At 35.1% G+C, this 23,923-nt stretch overlaps 2 protein-coding genes across 3 annotated transcripts in view; both read right to left on the minus strand.

Annotated features, from left to right (window-relative positions):
• Window positions 1-10,639, minus strand: part of LOC148623468 (uncharacterized) — a 28,717-nt gene extending 18,078 nt beyond the window's left edge. Inside the window, exons 1-19 of the mRNA XM_088565265.1 lie at window positions 10,535-10,639; window positions 9,912-9,953; window positions 9,449-9,609; window positions 8,641-8,889; window positions 8,229-8,381; window positions 7,739-7,934; window positions 7,272-7,524; window positions 6,965-7,130; window positions 6,592-6,765; window positions 6,216-6,362; window positions 4,919-5,488; window positions 4,289-4,632; window positions 3,943-4,125; window positions 3,406-3,667; window positions 2,493-2,640; window positions 2,072-2,320; window positions 1,456-1,713; window positions 629-863; window positions 20-236 (exon numbers count right to left, since the gene is read on the minus strand). Coding sequence (XP_088421391.1) covers window positions 20-236; window positions 629-863; window positions 1,456-1,713; window positions 2,072-2,320; window positions 2,493-2,640; window positions 3,406-3,667; window positions 3,943-4,125; window positions 4,289-4,632; window positions 4,919-5,488; window positions 6,216-6,362; window positions 6,592-6,765; window positions 6,965-7,130; window positions 7,272-7,524; window positions 7,739-7,934; window positions 8,229-8,381; window positions 8,641-8,889; window positions 9,449-9,609; window positions 9,912-9,953; window positions 10,535-10,586 — 4,059 coding nt within the window. The 5' untranslated portion in view covers window positions 10,587-10,639. The remainder of the gene's footprint in view (window positions 1-19; window positions 237-628; window positions 864-1,455; window positions 1,714-2,071; window positions 2,321-2,492; window positions 2,641-3,405; window positions 3,668-3,942; window positions 4,126-4,288; window positions 4,633-4,918; window positions 5,489-6,215; window positions 6,363-6,591; window positions 6,766-6,964; window positions 7,131-7,271; window positions 7,525-7,738; window positions 7,935-8,228; window positions 8,382-8,640; window positions 8,890-9,448; window positions 9,610-9,911; window positions 9,954-10,534) is intronic.
• Window positions 10,640-21,125: 10,486 nt separating this feature from the next.
• The window catches only part of LOC148623469 (neuroglobin-like), a 45,619-nt gene continuing 42,821 nt past the window's right edge, over window positions 21,126-23,923 (minus strand). For both annotated transcript variants that reach the window (XM_088565267.1, XM_088565266.1), the window contains exon 5: window positions 21,126-21,318. In XM_088565267.1, coding sequence (XP_088421393.1) covers window positions 21,264-21,318 — 55 coding nt within the window. In that variant the 3' untranslated portion in view covers window positions 21,126-21,263. The remainder of the gene's footprint in view (window positions 21,319-23,923) is intronic.

Here is a 23,923-nt window from a genome sequence, read left to right on the forward strand (position 1 = left end):
TATAAAGAAAGACGCTTACTGTGTCGGGATGTTGGAGTTGTGCATTAAGACTAACATCACTTGCTCTCCATGCCAACTGATGTTTGACAACCGATGAAAAATTGATAGTTTTGTCTAGGTTTTTCTTATTAGCTCCATATTTGACACTGACGTCAGACTTGGTCAGCTTGGCGTTGCTCAAAATGTTGACTCCAAGATTGAGGTTTAGGTAAGACATCTTTTTAAAGTTTAAAACTCTGTTAAAAAAAATAAAAGAAATGACATCATGAACATCTCCATAGAGACAATCATTTATAATATAAACACTAAAACATCCTTTTTGCTGTGGCGATGATATCCAATTTTCTCTACATCCAGGTAACTTTAAGAAGTTATTCAAACACACATTAAGCTATGCGAGTTAATTAGGTCCTCAGACCTTTTCGGCACATAAACTGATGCGAAATGGAGGCATTGTATTACACCAAAAAAGGATGAGACAGATATTTAAACAGGGCAAAACCCAAAGAAGGTGAAGATTTGTTTAAATTTTATCGATATGCAACTAGTTGGGGCCACAAGGCATCATTAAAAGGGATTAAATTTCATAGCTTAAAAAATTGTTTTAGCGACCATTTATTATTCTTACCCATTTCCTTTCACTGTTGTAACCTTCTTCGTACTTCTCCAGTTGACCTTGGAATTCATTGTGATTTTGTCACGTGCAACTCGTGGAATGATGTAATCTATATTGGTCCTGGTAATTATAGATGTTGGCCTCAGAATAAAGTTTGCTCTCCCCTTGGTAGTAAATACGGGCGACTGAATGTTTATCTTGGACTGCAATCGTGTTTGCTTGGCATTTCCGGTGTCTCTTACTTGGACTGCAAGTGAGCACGTATGTTTTATGCAAATATTGGCAAAAAGCATTGTTTCTCTTGAAAGGAAACACGCTGTTACCAAGGATGAAATAGCGTCCAAAATGACATATAGTAAAAATGCCGTTTATTGACATGACCTGCGTATTTTACTTAAAATAGTTTTTATGGTGAAAGAGAGATATGTTGTATTTCATTTAACAGATAAAAAATGTTTATATCAACAGTGTTAGATACGCATATTACGTCAATAAATGGTAATTCTCTAAAATGACCTTAATAAGGATATCCTGTTATTTCTATTGCCTTACAAATAAAATAAACTTAGTAAAACAAAGTAACACCGTGTTTAAGCTATTCCATTTGAAATGAAATATGTTTTTTATTAAATTTCTTGTTGTTTCATTTTTTGGTGTTACGTTTTGTTTACCTTATGTTCAGTTATCGTTTATATTCGGTTTGTACTGAGATTTTGATGCACCAGATTTGTTCCGTTATTGACGATATTATTGCCGATATTTATAATTATTTTAGAGAGAAGATTTCTTGCTTTATGCCATTAAAAGATTAAATGTTATTCATATGTAATGTTACTTACCAAGATATTTCATTGGTGATTTAGTAAGACCAGTTACCGTCAAGTCCACTTTAACTGCTTGATTGAATTTAACTTCTACGGAACCTCCAAGTCCCATTACGTCCTTAGAGAGAGCTTTGATGGAAACAAACGGGCTGTATCTGAGTGATTTTTTAGTTTGAAGGGTTTGAAGTCTGGTCTCAAAACTGTATTCCTCCTTCTTACTCAAGGATACGCTGGCTTTTACAGACCTTATTACCTTTTTATTCAATACTGATACTGTGAATAGAATATATCCATATATAATATTTATATCACAGACATTTCAATAATAAACTCTTTAAGATTTGAAACAAGATTTCTTTTTTTTTTTACTTTTGAGAATTATTAGTATGCGAATTTTTATTATACCGATGACGTCCTGCAAATGCCTTCTGATTTGGAAAATAAATAACAAAAGTGCGAAAAAGTATCACAAAAGCCCGGCAATGCAGATTTTACTGTTTTTTGGCATAGCCTTGCTAAAACAATCTTCCCAAAATAAGCTGTTGTGGATTTTCCTGTCTTGCATTCTCAATGGTGTTATGTTCTTCATTTCTTAAAGTTAATGTATTAGCCATTGTTTTATATAACTTACCTCTCATATTGATAGTATCCTTTGACACTCCGTAGACAGAAACAACAGCATCAAGAGTTTTTCCCGCTAAAAACTGAACAGTTCCGTCAAGTTTAATATTATCTCTTCGTGGTATAATTATTTCTAACGTTGGAGTGTAGATCCAAGTGGAAGATTTCTTCTTTTTTGCTATAGCAGCATTTACGGAATATTCTCTCTGATCAATTGTAAGTTTACCATTTAATTTTCTCTCCTTTGTCACAATAGCGCCTAAAATTAATTTCTGTATAAGTTAGCAATTGCAATTATAATCCTAACAAGAATAAATAATGAATCGATTTTAATGTTTATCTATTTTCCCTTTATTATTTGGACGCATTTTTGAAAACTTATATAAAATTTACAGAGAAAATGATTTCTTGATTTTGAAGTAAAACCTTACCATTGAATGCCGCTTTTTTCCATGGAGACAACATGACCATCTCTAAATTGTGTTTATTCAAGTTCAAGTTCAATCCAACTTTCATCTGTCTGTCGACCTTAGATCTTGGGGTGTTAAATTCGGCATTCACCGATACAAGGGATTTCGTCTGAAAACGATATGTAAACTATTTATTTGTTTGTTTGTTTGTTTGTTGGGGTTTAACGTCCGAGCAGCAATATTTCAGCTATATTCAGACGATGAACATGAAATCGATGATAAAATGAACATAAAATAATGAAATGAAAAAGGGATGGGACACAGGACAATGGTGTCGACAAATTTAGATTGCCACTGGAAATAGGGAGAGGTGGGTAGGGTCGGGCAATTTAGCCCCCTGTGGCGGAGCCCTATGGTTCCTACTCCGGGAGAATACCACAGTAAGGTTCTTTAACGTGCGAGGAACGTGGCATCTTTCCCAACACGGTGCACCACTATGGTTTGCGGTCAGGTTTTCCGTATTATAGCCTGACAACCCCAGCATGTAACACGCCAGGGGTACCCCATTCCACCGCCTGGGGCACACATCCCAGTTGCTCTGTGGGCTAAGGTTCTGAGCACTATTTAGTCGCCTTTAACGACAAGTTAAGCGCTGCTGCAGGCCTATTCTTTTAACACCCGGACCTGCACGGGGATGTAAACTATTTAGGTTATTGTTGCCACTGACTTCCTATCTTAAAACAGTTGCTGCTATTCTTATAATATTAAAGATTTGTGCGTGAAAAGGTTGATGGTCCCACTCCGTTACTCTTATAAATGTTTCTTTTTAAATGATCATTTTTTTATTATCTCAATTATCTCACCAACACATGTTAATTGACTGTTGCAATAAATTTCTTTATCAGTTTAAGAATGTTGTTGTGAATGTAATTACCTTAGCAAACTTATACTCCATTTTGTAGCTGTTATGAGAATCCCTCTTGTAAAGAGTAATTCCAGCTCTGACAGGACCCGTTAGTGGAAAATATGGAGCATCACTTTTCATTGAAGCATTTGGGTAAGAGATTTCTCCACACATTTCTAGACCGCTGACCTGAGCAAGTGTGTCACCTGTACAAATTTTTTTCGTCTGTCTGTTTTTTGTAACCATTTTCTGTTCTTTGGCTTCGTCACGATGAACAGTGAAAAAACTTGTTCTACAATGCGAAACTTAAAGTTAATATTTTAAACAGCAAAAAGATTTTTTAAAAGGCGATATTTTTTTTAATGTTTAGATAATTACTTTAGTTCAGTATGTACTTTACTCTGACCAGTGAAAACCATTCGTATTTCACTGTACTCACAGATTTTATTCGCTTAGAATTTTTGTTATTGCTTTTTTTTACTAATAGGATTAAAATAATGAATTTCTGTGGTTCGTCAACAATCTCTGCACTTTTGTGGTAAATTTAGTACAGGGGTTATGTTTTACCTTGCTTCTAGGATCTCCGTCTTCATGTCTGGGGTTTTCCATTCAGCACTTAACAGTTGTCCTCCCTTAAGTTCAATATGACCTTCAAGAGCGGAAGCTGAGTTCATTGATGAAATCATCTTCATTCCAGCTTTTGTGACAAAAGCGTCGACACTCATCAGACTTGTAACTTCAATAGCAGCACTGGACAAATGTAATTATAAGAATTAACACATATTGGTAATATAATTTAAGATCTTGTACAGCAACCATATAATGCTATCAAATCAAAAGTAATGACAAGAATTTACATTGTGTATTATAACAATAAAAGAAACAATAAAAATATAATGTTTTAGAAAATTACCTAGGCTTAATTTTTCCGTTGACAGAGATGGTCCTTGGGTTTGATCTTAGTTGTCTTAGATCCATTTTACCAGAGGCTGTGAGATGGACAGTAGCACTACCATCAACACTTATGTTCAGTGGGAATCCAGTCATTGTTGGTATTATCACGCTGGTGTCCAGAAACATAATGTTCTGGGTCATGGAATAATCTTGTTCTTTTGCAAGGTTGATAATGAAGTCTAAAATGTTGAAGTTCTTTCCCTCCAATAAGGTTTTAACATCATCAGAGTTGATGTACTGTAGTTCATTTCCAAAGATTCTTAGATACATGCTTCCTCTCAAATCCTCCATCGTTTTACCGTACTGGAAGACAATATACGAATTAGTTGTATGCTTTTCTACATAGAGTTTACAGGAAATTCACATTACAACAAACTTAGATATAAAGAATTCACAATGTGCAAGTTTTCAATCAACTTGAATACATATTTATGTAGTTCTTTTGAGTACTTTAAGTAAAAAAAAACTATAAGGACGTCTTTGTTTTGTCTTGATAAATACATCATTAGCTAATGTGTTATTTTCATTATTTAATACCTCATTATTTTGATCAATATTTCATTAATATATTATATTCATTATTTAATACCTGTTCATTCAGTTTATTCATGGCCTGGTTACTTATACCCTTTACGTTCTGCTTTGTAGCTTCTTTAGCTTTTCCGAAGTATCCCTCTGGGCCAAAATAGGACTCAAGGAAGTACTCTAGTCCTTCAACTCGTCCTCCAAGCTCAAAAAGGTTTACTGATTGTCCAAATAAGTCAAAAGTGACGTTGGTGGTAACTGATCGTGGTAGGAAGGATTTGGATGACCAGATAAGGTTACTTTCAATAGAAGCACCGGTGTTGATCTTATCTAGGAAAAATGATGCCTCATAGTTTCTAGAATATTTTAGCTTTTCTAAGTTGAATTCTTTCTTCAGAATCTTGTTTGTCAGTATTCTTTTGATATTTTGTTTCAGAGGACTTGAAGTCTCCATCAGATTTTTCAGGTGTGTCCAGACAAATGACCCGACTTGGTTGACGTCTTCTGACTCCAGTGTTGTCTGTATGCGTTTGAGTATTGAAGTTGAAGGACATTTCATCAAACTTAGGTAGGCTGCAATCCTCAGTTCAGAATCTTCGTCGCGGTTTGTGTAAAGCGACATTAAGTCATTTCTCTGGAACAAAAATGTTTCCTACTTACACGAGTATAAATAAGTGTATGACGTTATTGAAAACAATCCTCACCAGTCTCTTACACAAAGAAAACAAGCCTGACCGTAGCCTCCATTTAGTAAAGTTAAGCACTTACCTCACCAGAATAACGATCACGTATTTTTATTTTCATTGATATTATTTATATTTATTTGAGTTAATGATATTCCATCACAGTTACTTATTTTAATAAATAATTGTCCGGTTAATTACAAGGTATAAAAATATAAAGAAATCTTAAGTTGCATTTTATTAAATTGAGTTAGTTTTGATGGATATTTGCACATGTCTTTTTTTTTGTTCGAATAATAATCCCATCTCTGTAATGAAAATATAAAAATGGGAAGATTTCAAGGCTCGTAAAGCTGGCCCATCATTATATTCCTGAAATACTTAGCGTATCACATTTGCCTGAAATCTTGAACCAATAAAACAAGAATAAAATAAAAACTCGTGACTTGCTCCATTCGACAATTCTCCTAACATAAACACATAAGTCTACCTTCAATAATCTAATATATTTTATCAATTTCGAGATTCCTGATTATTCTTTTTTCGCTGAAAAAAAACATGCATATTAAATAAGACTGATCTACCCCCACCATGAAAGCAGAAAAAAAAATGGATAACCGGACAAGAAGAAGAAGAGAAACAAATAGTCCTGTAAAATATATTGTAAATGATACATACACTTTCGTCACATGGCATACGTCTGAAAGCTTGAGCTGCAGCAAGCCGCACTTCAGTAGGGTTTTCCTTCTTGGTCAAACAACTGCTGATTACAGGGATAGTAGAGACAAATCCGGTGTTACCAAAGGCGCGTAGAGTTCGGATTACCTGTTAAAGAATCATTCTATTTCAGATTGTGTAGTACTTGCTTATTGACAATGAAAGAATTTTAATTATTGTTTAGTACAAAATTCAGTTCACATGTGTATCACATGTTTATACAATACGCTACGAAAAACACAGAATAGAAAAAAATGCATAGTCTTGTTGTTGAATTTAATTTTTTTTAGACAAGGATAACTTTTCTTATCCACTGCTTAATGACTTAATGACATACATTGTTGACATTGTTCTCATCCACATAGCAACCAACAGCAATTTTGTCCTCCAAGCTGGAAATAAGGTTGATCATGTCAAGGTCGTTCGTACACTGTGATGTCTTACAGTAGGTGTTTACCAAAGAGGAAACAGCTAGCATGGCTTGACCATTCTTAGTGTTAGTCATCAGAGGCTGACATAAAAAAAAACATTGAAATATGACATAATGATAGCGTTATACAGTATATGTTATAATGAAAATAAATCGTTGTGCTTTCTTAAACTATTTGTTTTGTCTATTTCATTAAAAGCAGCGATTATTTGAATAACAACGTGTTTTGTTTTGCTTTTTTTTACTTTTTTCAAGACTGCTAGAATAAAATACAGTGTACCTTGAGCTCCATCAGCATATCTTTAGTTGGATTTTGGATGAAAGCTAGGCTAGTGAGCCACATGTCTGCTTCGCTTCCGGTAACCTCATTGCTATTGATTAGATTTGTAAGCATTCTCAAAGACGCTTGGGTACCAACCATAGGAATGGCATCAAGGAAATATTTCCTTAAAAATAAAGTAACTTGTCATTTAAAAGGTGATATTGTAAAGAAGCATTCAACAAAACACAATTTCTGTAAACCTTAAAAAAAAACAATTAATTATATTCGGTAAGGTAAGTGTATTTCTGATAACAATGTTACTTACTCGATATTTTTGTTGTCTGCACACACATTTCCAGAGTGGACCTTTTTATGTACTTTGTCCATTGCATTAGTACTTAAAAGCTTCATCGATTTGACCAGACTAGAAAACTGTGAAGCCGTTGAAATTTGTACGTGGTCTTTGGATGACTGACAAATCTCCTGGAGTTTACTGATTACCTCTTTCTGTGCACTTTCTGAATTGGTGTTGTCAAAGGTGTGCTCAAAAGCCAGAGATGTTCTCCTTGACACAGACACTGCAAGATTATTGTTTCTTAAATTGTATTCTTGTATTAATTATATGAGGGAGTTAAAATTAAAGTAATTTGGTCATTTATGGAAGATTTCAATCTCAGGAAAAAGTTTAAGATTGCTTCGAAAATGTTTATAGAAGAATTCCACATACACTGAAGGGCATTATGAAACAAAAAGAGAGTAACATTGAAGCCATTAAAGACAGAACAAGATTACCTCCAGATGGACGTGTCTTGTGTTCACTGACGTACTTCAGAGTTTGTTTTGTGTCAGTTACAGCCCCGCTGGACTCTCGTGAAAATGGCCTTAAAACGTGTTGTTCATCACAATCGCTGCTCTGAAGGATACCAGATTTGCTGATTCCCTGCTGGCATACGTGGGTACTCTTCACCAACGGTAAAGACTGTATCTCCTGTATACAAAAAATATTTTTGGTTTACTGCCAAAGAGTTAATGTTGGTGATGCCCAATATCAAGAAAGTAGTTTAAAAAGAAAAGAAATTATTTTTGTCATCAATGTCTGCTATACACCTGGGTACTAGTACATGTATCTACTAGCAGATCTGAAATGAATCTGATATATTATTTCTTAACCAAATTGGTGGTTATACAATCGTTCAGCAGATTAAAAGTTCACATTAATTTAGTATTTGAATTTGTGTAACTAACAAATAACGGAATGATAAGAGTTAGGTGCAAGACTTACAGAGGGGACTCTATATGGTGTTCCTTGCATGGCAGTTCTGTAACCATGGCGATCAATACATCCCATCATGTTCTTGGTCTTTTTTATTGTCATCGTGTACCATCCATTAGATTCGACAGAATAATCAACTCCACAGCTTCCTGTTACATCCACCTTGAAATTAATTGCCAAATTTTAAAATATTCCCCTTTTTTCGGCTGCGTTTTATAATGAAGTAAAGACTTGTGATCGATAAGACAAACTCCATAATAATCATTCACAAATAAAACAAAAAAATAAGGAACTGGCTATCAAATCAAATAGGAATACCTACAACTAGCATTTAAATGTGTATATGGTCTTTTATACCATTCACTGCAACTCTGTACAAATGTTATTAAGCATACCATGATATATGGTTAATTTAACGTACCTCTTGAGTTTTCTTTTCCTGACTGAAGTCGTCCATCGAGTTTTGAAATGCAGAAATAATCGACCGTTTGATGTTCAAAGCCCAAGTTTGTTCCTCGTCAGATGGGCAGATTTCTTCAATGAGACCATCTTGGAAAGAGAACATCAAAGAATGTTTCTCGAGGCTCTGTCTGAATTTTTCTGTGACGTCAGCGTTTCTTGTTGACTTTGGTAATTTTGGGTCAGTTTCGGTCAAGACCACATCAGATACCTAAAGCATGCATGGTAAAATAAAAATAAACAAACTGTGAATGTATCTGGTTTCAACCCAGAAATGTATTGTCAGGATATTTTCCCCGAGCGTGAGAAATTTATTCCCCTGGCGTGGACTGAATTATAACTCCTAAATAATTCTCTGAAACCCTAATATTTATTATTTGCCTATAAAGGTACAAATTTTAACTGGTTTCATGATTACATGCATTTGAATAGTTCTCACAACTTTAAATTAACGAACTTCGAAACATAATATCATGAACAAAGCAAACGAACAATATAATCGTCATAATTACTATGTTATATGTTGGTAAATATGCGCCTTAAAGTGAAGACTTACTGCTTTTTACTAAAAAAGGTGATTACTGTTGTCCTATTTATACAGTTTAACATTCAAAACTTTGTTTAATGATAAATTTATTATACTTGTCATATTTCCCCAATATCAGTCGAACTAGTGACTGAATGCATGATGAGGGAACGTGCTTAGAATATACATGCATGCAGTTTATAAAATGCCAAGTACGATGACATAGTTTTTATTATTCTCTTACCCGTAATACAATATCACACTTGGATAGAACCTCGATGTGAACTTTGGCAGCCATGTTGATTTCTGCTTTGTCTTCAGCGGATCCGTGAATTGAAGTCGATACCTTCGATGTGTAGTCATAGTCGTATGTTTTGCCAGTTTCGTAACCAAATTTCGTTGAGCCTTAAAAAGTTCAAGTGAATGAATCTTTTAATTAATTTATGGAAGTCACTCTGAGTTTTTGTTCTTGCATATATTTCCAGATAGAGTAATTTCGTAATTCTCAGTTGTAAATAGCTCCATGTGAAATAGCTGGATTTGTTCTTGACGGAAAAATGGGTAAGGATTGCTTGTAAAGTGGGTTATCTAGATTCGATTGAAGGTCAATCAAAAGAAATCTCATTTGATTGACTTTTAAAACTACGCGATTGAAAAAAAAACATAAGTACCCCTCTTTAATGGAGAATTTCTATACATTTCCTCACCTGTACATTTCCGAGAACATGTAGCAGTCTTTGGTAAGGTAGCTAAAAAAATAAGAAATGTAGATATGAATAATACACAATATTTTCTAATTCAAACTGGTAATAGTTTGTTATTCTAGATTAAGCTTAAACTATGCTAATGGCGCTGAAAAAAATACAATTTAAGGTTGTAGTAATAAGGCTCGGAAGAATGGGTGATTTCTTATTCAGACTGAATTATTTTTTACGTAAGCTCGATTTTTTTTCTTTCAGGGACACCCAAAGTTAAACAAACATTACTAAGTAAGTAACGGTGAAGATATTCAATCAAACTTTTTCTGTCCAAGCCGAATGTTTTTTTTTCTTCTGTTAAAATATGGAATAATTCAAATTAAAAAAATCCTAGACCCAACGCCCCTCCCCCACCCCCACCACGTTTTCACTCCCAAACACCTACGCACTTGTCTAAAATATTGACCAACGTCAAGTCCTTCTTCCCCAATATATCATACTCTCACCCTTGTGAGAAATCATTGTAACAATAATGATATAAAACATGATATATGTTGTCTTACTTTTTACTAAACCAGCCAAAAATACGAAAATTAACAAAGATATATAAATGTATACAGCAATAGTCTTACCTGCATGACTGAGTACCACAAGGGCACATATAATAATAACTGTTTTGCCCATATTGGGCTATTCGTGTTGGTTTCTGTATTCTGATGTTATTGGAAAAGGACTGGTCTTTTATAGTCGGTAGAGATAACGGGTTGCTGACACAGTTTGGACGAAGGGGTAAATTCCGCGATAATGTACTATTATTACTTATTATCCGTGTATTGTAAAGTTCATATTAAAAGTTATCTATCCAATATTTCATAATCAGTTAAATTGATGGTCAAATGTTAATAAAAGTTCATTATTTCACAATTTCAATCAAACTTCTCGTCCTCTTTATAGAAATTGATCTGTTTCTATCCTACTTCCGGTTTGGCTATGTTGGAATCATTTTTTGTCATTTGACTCATCCTGGTTCCTTCGCATAGCAACCGATGTTACTTGTCTGTGGGATTTATTTCCTGTCAAATCAATCACCGCTGCATTGCCAAATGTGCTTTTCATGTATACGATTTAAAGGTTATACATGATTGATTGATTGATTGTTGTTGTTTATTGCCGTTTCGGCGACCAGGGCCATATCACGGCAAGAACATTTAATGCAAGGAAAACATTAAAAGCAAGATCAAAGTATCTTCATAAAATAATGAAATTAAAACAAACAGCTATTTACATATAAAAAGGTACATAAAAGGTGAACCTAAGACATAAAATACATATAGAAACATAACTTCGATAAAACATTTAAAATATTGAAAAATCAAGGAAGGTATCCAATTTAAATTTTATTAAATAAACCGATGTCCCACAAGAAATCGATAATGTTTTTAGATGAAACGGTCTTGAACAAATCAAACATATTGGCGCAGTCAAAATAATTTTGCCTGATGTTGGCAAAATCCACACAATCTAGAAGAACATGTTTGATAGAGAAAGGGCAATCACATGGGATACACTCAGGTGGAGGATCACCAACAAGCAAATGGCCATGTGTAAATCTAGAATGTCCAATGCGGCATCTAGTCATGACCACTTGCTCTTTGCGATTGCCCGACCCGGATTGATGAACGCCTAGATCGGGTTTTATGGAATTGAGTTTGTTGTGTTCAAGACCGTCCCATCGGTCCTGCCACATCTTTAAAATATATTTCCTTATTAAAGGTTTAAAATCGGTGTATGGCAAACTAACGTCCTTTATTATTTCATTTAATGCCTTTTTGGCAACCCTGTCTACAACTGAATTCCCCTGAATACCAACATGACTGGGTACCCAGAGAAAAACAATCTCTTTATCAAATTCCCGAAGTCGATGAATAAAATACAAAATTTGTAAAATAAGAGTGTTTTTCAGTTTGTGATTCTTAATTGCCAAAAGACAGCTCAAAGAGTCAGAACAAATAATAAACTGTGACAGATTAGATTGAGTAATCAATTTAAGTGCTAACAATATGGCTCGAGCTTCAGCTGTGAATATGGAAGCGCTCGATGGCAACCGTTCAGTTACAGTTCTGTCACCATGGACAGCAGCACATGCAACGCTATCGCCATCTTTTGAGCCATCTGTATACACCGTCGAAAAATCCGGATAATTTGCTTTAATTTCAGAAAATTTTTGTTGTAAAAATAAAGGATTGGTATCGGACTTTTTATATTCACGCAGATCAAAAGTGAAAGAAGGATGTGGAAGCTCCCATGGAGGGCATTTCGAAGTAACAACAGGTGTCACTGCATTGGTTTCCAGATGAATTGCTTCCAAATGAGGTTTTATTCGAATTCCAAAAGGAGGGGTTTTGCTTTCATGTTTTCGATAAATGTCGACATAAATAGGATTAATGACACAGTCGTAGGCAGGGCTATCTGGGTAGGCCATAAGTTTACTTACATATTGAAGACCTAATTTTAAACGTCTGTCTCCAAGGGATGGTTCATTTGCCTCGGCATAAAGGCTCTCAATAGGAGAGGTTCTGAAGGCACCAAGGCAAAGTCGCAACCCCTGGTGGTGAACAGCGTCTAAAATTTTAAGGTAAGATTTTTTGGCGGAACCATAAACAATAGATCCATAATAAAGTTTAGACCTAACCAAAGATCTATATAAATTTAATAAAATTGAGGTATCAGCACCCCAATCGGTACTGGACACCATTTTTAAAATATCTAGTGCCTTAAGACACCTAGATTTAAGTAATTTGATATGGGGAAGAAAAGAAAGTTTACTATCAAAAAGTAATCCAAGGAATTTTGTTTCTTCTACTATTTTGATTTTATTACCATAAAGAAAGAGATCTGGGTCCGGATGCAGCTTTCGCTTTCGACAAAAGTGCATACCAACAGTTTTAGATGTAGAAAACTTAAACCCATTCTCCAAAGCCCATTTCTCAATTCTTTTGAGGCAAAGTTGTAACTGCCTTTCAATATTACTCATATTTTGTCCCCTGTAGCAGATTAAAAAGTCGTCTACATACAAGGAACCGTCAATATTGTCCTTCAAAACTTGGGCTAAACTATTAATTTTAATACTGAAGAGAGTGACAGAAAGAATACTTCCCTGAGGAACACCCATTTCCTGTTCCTTCTCCTCAGAAAAAGTCGAATTTACCCTCACATTAAAATGACGATCTGACAAAAAATTAGACAAGAACAGAGGAAGTCTTCCTTTCAACCCCATATCAAATATATCTTTTAAAATACCATATTTCCACGTCGTGTCATAGGCTTTTTCTAAATCGAAAAAGACCGACACAACATGTTCATTTTTAGCAAATGCATTTCTGATGAGCGTTTCAAACCGGACTAAATGGTCAAGAGTACTTCTGCCTTGCCTAAAACCACACTGAATATTAGTGAGTAAGTTGTGCTTCTCAAGGAACCACACAAGGCGATCATTGACCATTCTTTCCATTGTCTTGCAGACGCAGCTTGTCAATGCGATCGGGCGATAATTTGAAGGATCCGTATGATCTTTTCCTGGTTTTGGAATAGGGACTACTGAAGCCGTTTTCCAGATGGACGGAACGTTACCAGAAGTCCATATATCGTTCATTAACGCAAGAAGTGTATGTAGAGATGGATCAGGAAGATGTTTCAAAAGTTGATAGTGAATATTATCTAGCCCACTAGCGGTATCGTGGGCTTTAGCCAGTGACGATTTTAGTTCCTCTATAGAAAATTGAGAGTTGTAGGATTCAGCATTATTTGACTTGAAGTTTAATTTTGTCTTTTCTGCAGATGATTTAATTTTTTGAAAATCCGGTTTGTAGTTAGTTGAGGATGAATGTTTAGCGAATGTTTCAGCTAGCTTATTGGCGATATCTTTTTCGGTGGTTAGAGTGGTATTACCAACTTTAAGGTGTTTCACTGAAGAATTCGAATTTTTTCCTTTTACTTTTCTAATAAAATTCCATACTTTATTGAGGGGAGTGTGAGATTTAATACTAGAAACAAAATTTTTCCAAGAGGTTCGTCTGGCTTGTTTACATGTACGTCGAGCTTTTGCTCGAAATATTCGGAAGTTTGACAGATTTGCTGGTGTAGGATTTTTGTCAAACCGGCGATGGGCCTTGTTGCGTTCTTCGATCGCTTTGTCGCACTCATCAGTAAACCATGGTTTACTAGGCCTTTTTGGATTTGTCGAGGTTTTAGGTATTGTTTTATTAGCAATTGATGTCAGTCTTTCATTAAATAATAAAATGGGATCTTCAACATCCTTCATCTTTTCTAATCGCAATTCTTCAAGACAGTGGGCTTCAAATGAAGCCCAATCTGCTTTCTCAAGTTTAAAACGAGGTTGACGTTCCTCCGTTTTGGAGGATAAATGCTCCAAAATAATTGGAAAATGATCACTCCCGCACAAGTCATCATGAACTCGCCATGTAAACTCTGAAAGTACGAGAGGATCACAAATGCTTAAATCAATAGAAGAATACGATCCATTGCCTGAATGAAGGAACGTTGAAGATCCGTCATTAAATATGCACAAATCTTCTTGCTGAAGGAGCTCCTCAACTTTTTTACCTTTATCATTCGTATGATTACTTCCTCATAAAGGATTATGAGCATTAAAGTCACCCAAAATAATAAATGGTTTGGGCAACTGTTTAACCAAATCAACTAATTTATTTCTGCACAAAATTGAATTTGGGGGAATGTAAATGGAACAAACGGTTATGGTTTTATCAAGGGATAACCGAACGGCCACTGCTTGTAGATCGGTAGTTAAAGGAACTGAACTATGTATTACTCTGTCCCTAATAAAAATGGTAGATCCACCAGCAGCTCGTTCATTTGCCTCAGCAAATGTACTATACATTGTATATCCTTTTACGGAAATTTGATCCGTTTCTTTTAAATGAGTCTCCTGGAGACATAATGCAACTGGTAAAATAGACTGAACAAGAAGAGTTAATTCCAAAATATTAGCCTTTAAACCTCGACAATTCCATTGAAGTAATTTGGCCATTTTTATGGGTGACGAATGGGGGATATTTTCTCTGACTTGGATCCGCGACCACGACTCGATGACCTTCTAGTACGAGTGCCACCATTAAGGTCAATTCGAATTGACTGAGCGCGCTGCTCCTTGTATTTTTTCATGGCAACAGGATCTGTTTGGTCAATCTGATCAAGGTCGGGACCCAGCCAGTTTTCACCTGGACAAAGTCCATGATCTGTTGTTTCCATGTCAGATTCGGAATCCGAGTCCGACACCACAGGCGACACAATCTGTCGCCTAGACTTGGATTTCTCCAAGTCTTCCACACGGAAATTTCCCAACTGTTTTGGGGGTTGGACATTCTTCTGCTGAGATTTGGAAGACGATGACTGTTGTGATGATGGAGATGATTTTGAAGATGATCCGGAATTTTGGGATGACTGAGTCTGGGAACATTGGTGAGATTTCTTAGCTCTGGCCTTTTTAATTTCCTCTAAACATTTTTTGGATGGTTTCATTATTTTGGTGGATACTTCAGTGGGCAGTTTGGCAAGACCATTGATGTCCTCTTTCCAACTCATGATCGTCTGCACCTCAACAGTCGAGGACAGACAAGCACGCTTTGCAACACTAGCATAAGATGTTTTGCCAGATGCAAGAAAATTGTTGGAAAGGGACCACTTCTGGCGAGCTTCACTATATTTTGTTTTCAGTTTTTATCTTTAAAATATCTTTTTCTTTCTTATAAAGAGGGCAATTTTTAGATGATGACATGTGAGCTTCCTCACAGTTTCTGCATTTCAGATCTTTTCTGCAGTCGATTCCCTCGTGTCCTTCTTCAGAGCATCGGAAACAAAACAGTTTTCCTCTACACTGGCCCTTTCCATGCCCAAACTTCTGGCATTTAAAACACCGAAGTGGGTTAGGAATATACAGACTGACAGCTGTCCTATATGGACCAATGTAGACATGAGATGGCACTGAAGTGGAACTAAATGTTAACAGGATTGTTCTCATTGGTGTGGTTGCATCTGCACGTCGAGAAGTAAACCTTTTCACTGACTTAACGCCTTGTGATTTCAGTTCCTCACAGATCTCTTCATCAGTCAAGGCGTCGAGGTCTCGACCCCGGTATTTAAGGACACCCTGTGACTGATTTAGTGACTTGTGTGCAGATGAAACCACATCAAGGTCACCAATCCTGGTTAATTTTAACAAATTTGATGATTGGCCAGGTCTGAGGCATTCAATTAAAATTCCTGATCTTATTTTCTTTGTATCTTTAACATCACCAGATACACCCTTGATAGTTTTCTGTATTAAAAAAGGAGAAAGTTCATTAACATTTTTGTCTTTATCTTTTGCAGAAATTACAATAAATCTTGGCCAGTTTTTATCACTTTCGTCAGAAGAATTGCAGACATCACTTTTTCGTTTTTTTGAATAAGAAACATTGGACTCCCCGTTGTTTTTTGTCGCCATGTTAAGTTTTAGTAAGTTTCATCGTCTCTGTTCCCCACCCGCCACCGAGTGCCAACACGGGCGATGCTAGGACTCTACGGATTTCCAGCAGATAGCATCAGGGATTCCAGAGACGACATACTCGAACAGAGCGTATCTATCAATGGCGCATAGACAGCGTACTACTCGATTGACCCATGAGCCACCGCCTTCTTCATTTGCCATTTGTAAGCTTTTGAAAATCTTAGAAACATTGGATTTAACAAAATGCCATCAGTAAAGCAGGTGGACAAATGAAGGGCATGGCGTGACCAGCCGATTGATCGAACCGGGTCCATCCGATCTCCCGTTTAGATGACCTAAGAGCCGAGTGGCATATACAGCCGTATCCTCGATCATCCAGCCATCGATGACACGGGGGTTACGTCACGACTGGAGTCTAGATACGACCTTCATCCACTAGGACCTCCTCGCCCACCAATAACTCACGGGTTGCAACTCACGGCAAACAAGTAGGTGAACCCACTTTTTATTTTAAACACCGGGCCCACGGTCGATTTCGGATCGCTTTAGTCTGGCCTCTAACCTTTGACCTTTCCAGCATGGGTAACCCTACCAGGAGAAAAAACTCCAGCTGGCATAGCTCTTAGGATCACTGAGGCACGCAAGCCCCCCTACCACGACAAGGATAGCGATCCACAGGGGGGAGGTTATACATGTATAAGAATGTGAAAAACAAAGCGAAAATGTATATAGTAAAGATACACTTTTATATTTGACACTGTTTCGTACGTGTGATTAGAATTTTTAGTGAAAATACTTATTTGTGATTTTAATTAATTTTATTGCTCTTTTTATTTGCTATAAATTTGATGTTGTGCAGATAGAGATAAAACGTTTTATGAACTGTTCTAGAGAAGAAGAAATTTCGTTCATTATGAAATAGATAAGAAGCACCATTTCTTCAAGAAAGTTTTTTCTATAAAAGTTATTCTTTGTGTTGCATAGTTAGGACATATTGAACAAAAGTGATGCTCATCCTCAAAATTACAATAGTGCATGATAAACAAAGGCGTTTATTCATTCCAACATTATTATATCTACCCTTATCTATAGCTAAAATATGGACAGTTGTATCGAATTAGATTAGTTAAGAATGGATCGATGTACAAATATTAAGATAATCAAGTCTTAACTTTAAAAGATGTGTGCATTACACGAGAACAAAAACTTCTTTACATGCCTCTAAAGAGCTATTCGCCATGTTTTGTTTATTTTTTTTATCATATAATCTTTGTTCATATAGTTCTTGGTAGAGATTCCTCATACTTTGTTAGAAATAATTCCAAATCATCTTCCAAATATACAGAGGAAGATGTTTACAAAATGCTGGAATTTTTAATCGACAATATATTTGTCCAGTGTGGTGGACGTGTTTTTCAACAAACCGTCGGCATTCCAATGGGAACTTATTGTGCTCCTTTACTTGCTGACCTATTTCTTCACTCTTATGAGGCTGACTTTATAGCTGATTTGATCCGAAAGAAAGAATATCGTTTGGCTAGATCCTTCAATCTCAGTTTCCGCTATATAGATGACGTATTATCTTTAAACAATCCTAATTTCGGGGATTTGATACATCGCATCTACCCAAAAGAACTTGAGATAAAGGATACTACAGACACTGTGAAGTCAGCCTCATATCTTGACCTACACTTAGAAATCGATGGTAAAGGAAAACTATTGACCAAACTTTACGACAAACGTGATGACTTTTCATTCAGAATTGTCAACTTTCCTTTCGTCTGTGGCAACATTCCTTCGGCTCCTGCGTATGGAGTGTTCATATCACAACTCATACGTTATGCCAGAGCTTGCCGAAACTACGCAGACTTTTTGTATCGCGCTATAAGTCTAACAAATAGGCTTCTGGAACAGGGTTATTTTGTTACAAGATTGAAGTCATCACTACAGAAGTTTTATGGTCGTCATCATGAACTCGTGGATCGTTATGATGTATCCATCAGCACCATGAAAACTGATTTATTCAACGGGTCATAGTTTACCTTTCCTCGTTTGTCTACCCCGGACTTGACTTTTTATGAGCAACTCGGCGGGTGTTTCTAGAAAAGCAGAGGACGCTTACCCTACCGGTGCACCTGGTCCATGCTCCCAGTTTTTAGTGGAGTCCGAGTTGCTCATTTACTTTTGTTATTTTGTATGTATGATTTTAGTTACTTTATGTTCTTTGTTGTGTATGTCTGTTTTCCATGTCTGGTCTTTGTCCCTTGATTACATTCTTTTGATTACCGCTATAACCTTGGTTCCCTTGATTACTCTTTCAATTATATTTATGTATTTGATTAAGGTTCAAGTCATTGAATCATAGTTTTCAATGGCGGATTCAGAAATTTTAAAAAGGGAGGCTCCAGAGGGATTAAGCAAAAAGGGGGTTCTAGACTGTTACATGTATTTGCTCATTAGTTGCCCAAATTTTACACGAACATTTTCCAAAAAACGGGGATTCCGACCACGGAACCCTCCCCTGTATCCGCCACTGGTTCATATAATAAATCTTTTACATGTGACAACTACATGCTACTGTCTGAATGTCAGAGACTACAGACCTTGTATGGTTTGGAATATGAATTCAATATTTTAAATATTAAGTAGGACTTAAAAGTACAAGGGAATATTATTTGTTTCTGGTACGCTGGCAATATTTTTAGTTTTCCATGTACTTCTAATATTTCTATTTCAAATTTTCATTTAGCTCAGAGTCATTGTAAATTGGTACAGCTCCCAAGCCTCACTTCCATGTGACAGGTTCGACTAATGCACCAAATAATGTTTCTAATATATGATATTTGTTTCTTTAACGATGTCCCATTTTTTTTTCGTTTTTAACAATAGTTTACCACTCATTCTACTAAATAGGAGCTACTCGGCGAATCTCGTTACAGAAATGAGAAACTTCATATGAAATAGGCGAAAAGAATCTGCCTGGAACAAATTCGACCCCTTTTTAAAATTACTTTCACTCAGCTCCTCCCTTGCTCAAAATTTATATGAGAAGTTACTGTTTGTTATATCTAAAAGTCGGTACAACATGTGCTCAGCCTTTCTAGTTACACAGACGTATGTACATTTAATGTACTGGTTCTGATTATATATATTATTTTGACAATCAGAACTACTAAGATAATCCCGTTTTCTTTGTTTGGTTTTGTTTGGTGTGTGTGTGTGTGTGTAGCCGTGCATGTGCAGCTGTTCTTTAACATTTAACTGGTTGTCACAATATCGAATTTACAGTAGACAAGTTTTCAAATAGTCATTATTTTTTTCACTATTTACAGTTGACAGGTTTTCTGGCCTTGATTTTCCCCATTGTATGATAATCAACACCATGCTGCAAATTATTCCGATTAAGGAAAGAGGCATTTACTTTTGGCGGGGTTCTGGGGTCCGTACATGCCCCAAGAAGCTGAGCAAATTATACAAAAACAAAATGATATCTACACCAAATAACTCAAGAATTTTAAACCATACTGAAAGGGGTAGTGTAGGATTCTGGTGAGTATTCTCCCTTCAAAGTTCATTTTAACAGCCTCATTTATTTAAGGGACCAGTTTACGACACTTGCAGCAGAATTTTATTTTTATTTGTATAGCGGAAATGGCTTATTGGTTCCAATTGTCGCTTTTTGTAAGTTGAGATGGTCAGTCAGAAATAAAATGCAAATTTATAACAATTTATTTCGCTACGGTAGAATTACATGTTCAGTGATATTTTAGTGTAATGACTGAAAACTAGATTCTGACCAGTTTATCTAAACACGGTTATCAGAACAGAGATGGACGTGTGTCATATCACCATCCCACAATGTCCTTCTTAGTATTCGTCAGGATACAAATATTTTTATTAAATATCAGTTATCCAATCTTTCTCCAAGTTTGAATTATTCAGAAACAACGGAAACTGGATAATTGATAAAGTAATGAAGATAAATGTTGAACAGGGAGCTTATATGAGCATTTTTTTTATATTTTGTCTGTTTTCGTTTTTGATGTTTGTTTTAGGACCTGCAGACGGGAGAATACAAAAAGTCCATAAATCGACAAATGATGAATCTTACAGGTTCGAAAATTAAGTATTAGGTATTTGTGAATGCTTAAACTATAATGGTATCATAATGATTCTTGTTTAGCATTGGTCTCTACACTCGGATCTAAATCTTTTTAATGACAGTGCCGGGGAATAACGAGGACTTTGGATATATTGTGATGGATAGTGGGCCTACGAGTCATTGCCCCCTTCCTGGCAGACAAATTATATTCTGAAAGATATCAATTTTCTGGAACTTTTTTTCAGTCGTGGTAGCACAGCCCAGTTTCGTCCATATTCCAATCTACGGCATTCCCAGGTAGCACAAACATGAAAAAAATGTTTTAGAAACGTTTCCTTAAAAAGACTGAAAACATTTTTAAGAAATGTCTTTAAAACGTAAAAATGTATGATTGCAGAAATGTTATAATAACGTTTTCAATAACCATTCACTATAATTTTATTATGACGTTTCTTTAAAAAGACTGAAAACATTTTTCAGAAATGTTTTAAAACGTTAAAATGTATGGTTGCAGAAATGTTATAATAATGTTTTCAACAATCATTCACTATAATGTTATTATAATGTTTTTCAATAACATTTTTTTAAATCAATCTAAACTATGAATATTTTAATGCAAAAATTGAATACACATACAACAGGTTTAACATGAGATAAGAAATTTGTAGAGTTCTCTATATTTTGTAGATGTAGCAACGAACTAAACGAATTTTCAAAAATAGGTTTTGTCGGTTCACTTATACATCGTCAGGCATCTCAAGCAATGTCCATTTCCGTTCTTTGGTTTCCTGAAAAAAATGTACATGATTATTGGGATAGGTACGATATACATACTTACAGTAGTTATGATTAAAACTAAAGGAAAAAATTATACATGCTATCAATTACAATATACTTGATTTTTTTATGCAACAGGTGTATGTGTCAATCATGGAAATACCATTGTCTGCTAGATTAAAACATGCTCTTTTGTATCAAGATTTTATTTGCACATTGAAAAACCATGAATTGAGTTTTTAAGCTGAAATTGTGGTGAGCAGAGCTATGTACACCTTTAAAATGTATGTCTTCAAACAGGAAGCCGATATCCATGGAACCAAACTTCATACAAGTGTTCTATAATTAAAGCTTTATTGAAGTTCAGCAAAAACGGAGGTGAATCCAAGAGGGGCACAGGGCCCCCATCGTATTAAAAAAAATAATTTGTTTTTATAGAAAATTAATGATACCACCAATAGTGAGCTACCTCAAAGGCCATATTTCCCCACCTTATCGGAGTTTCTGGATCTGCTACTGATTTACGTAAAACAGTCGTTGCATATTGCGGTCAAATGAATGAACTGATACACTAAAAGGCTAACAAATGCTATGATCCTTTGTCATGGTCCAATCAGATTCTCATCACTATATAAAACTTACCTTGAAAAAATATTAATCATCTTAGTGTGTTGGGCACATTAAATTACTAAAAACATTTGCACTTTATTAACTGGATCCAACCCCCCTCCCCCAGGGTAAAAGTCTATAATAAACAAAAAAGCGATTTTACAAAATTATGCAAAAAATCATAATATTCAAAACTTAGTACTCATAAACATAATATATTGAATTATTTATTTTCACTTTCCAATTATGTCTCTCATGCCCTCCATAAAAGAACGTCATATCCCTAACGAGAACGGATGACGTAGTACCCATAAGCTAGGTCACCTAACTAAAATATGTTCTTTCTTACAATGTAAACATGCAATCTCGCCAATCTTCTGAGAAAATAAAAACAAGGATCAGTTCTGATAATTACTTTAAAATTGTAGTTGATATGCTATCGAGAACCGATGACATCGGGATATAGGACGTTATTTGTGACGCTCAAATACACCTATTTATACAAAGTTCGGCAATATAAACATGTCAATTAATTCACTGAGACACTTATCTATCATAAGAAAATAATTAAAAGTTAAAAACTGACTCCGTGCGGGGTCAACACCTGGTTGTTTGATATCAATTTTGACATGTTAACTTTGTCATTTCGGACATACAATTGAATCAATATTATACAAAACCGGAAACGGAGAAACACGTAAATTTTCCTTAGCAGTACGAATTTTCGGCGCATTACAAAAACAAAATTAGAAATCACTTGAGTGTTTGTCTTCACAGCGTGATGTTGTCTAGTGACGGAAATTGTAAAATGACAATTGACCAGCTATGTTTATATAACAAGGTTACACAGACAATATTTATTCAAAGTACTTTGGCATACAGTTTTTAACTACCTAATTACAAAGAATTGTACTTACATCTTGCTGGACAGATCCAGTTCTTTAAATCGTCTTCAAAATAGTGTGTGCTCCTTGCACACGTGTGTAGGATAATACGCACACTGATAAAGATTTGCTCTAACCTATTTCAATAGCAGCATGTGGCACACCATTTACACTATTATCTTATTATTTCTATGGAGATGCCATCATCTATATATCATTGCTGTTGAATTGGTTAATTAAAAGACAACAGTAAACTGGGATGAATTTATTGGAAATCAAATATGCATGACAAATTAAGAAGACTAGCATTACATGTAAATTTATAATGCATGTGTATCCTTGTTCGGTCATTTTTTTTTTTTATTTTTAAAAAATGATGAAATTATATATAACCTCTATTGTCTTATAGAGCTAGATTGTCAGAATTTTAATTTCATGGCCCATTTATTTTTTTTCTGTATTTGATATTTATGAGAAAATTGGTTTTTTAAATATGTAATTTAAAATAGTTTAGAAACATTTTTTGAATTCGTTTTAAAACGTTTTTAAAAAGTAATATTAAAATGTTTTTCTTACATTTCTACAACTATTTATTAAACATTTCAGAAAACCGTATTAAAACCATACCTGGAAATGTTTTTAACCTGTTTCAAAGGAATGTAATGAAAACATCAGAAAATATTTTTTCGTAACATACAAAAAAATACTTTTATAACATATCCAAATAATGTTTAAAATGTAGATCCAAAAACATTACAGTGACATGTTACTTAAACATTTCAAAAACATTTCAATAAACAATTCTGAAAACCTTTTGCAAACTTAAACGGTAAAATGTTTCAAAAACGTTATCAACACATTTTGAAAAAAAATCAAAATGTTTTAAAAATGATCTGCTGGAAATGTTTCAGTGAACTACCAATAAACTTTAAATAAAATATTTCGGAAAAGGTTCGTGCTACCTGGGTTATTGCTAGATCTCAACGTTTTAGTTCACTGTGGCCGTTTTTCTTAAAATTAATATGTTTGTGTTTTACTACATGTACTAAGAATGAATCTTTGGTTAATCAGGTTTATCGTATTGAGCGATATTTGACCAGTTCCGGATTACGTTTAAAGACTA

Source organism: Perna viridis, chromosome 2 (genome assembly GCF_037379345.1).
Source record: "Perna viridis isolate PV_CMFRI_1.1 ecotype Kerala chromosome 2, ASM3737934v1, whole genome shotgun sequence".
Classification (NCBI taxonomy): Eukaryota; Metazoa; Mollusca; class Bivalvia; order Mytilida; family Mytilidae; genus Perna; species Perna viridis.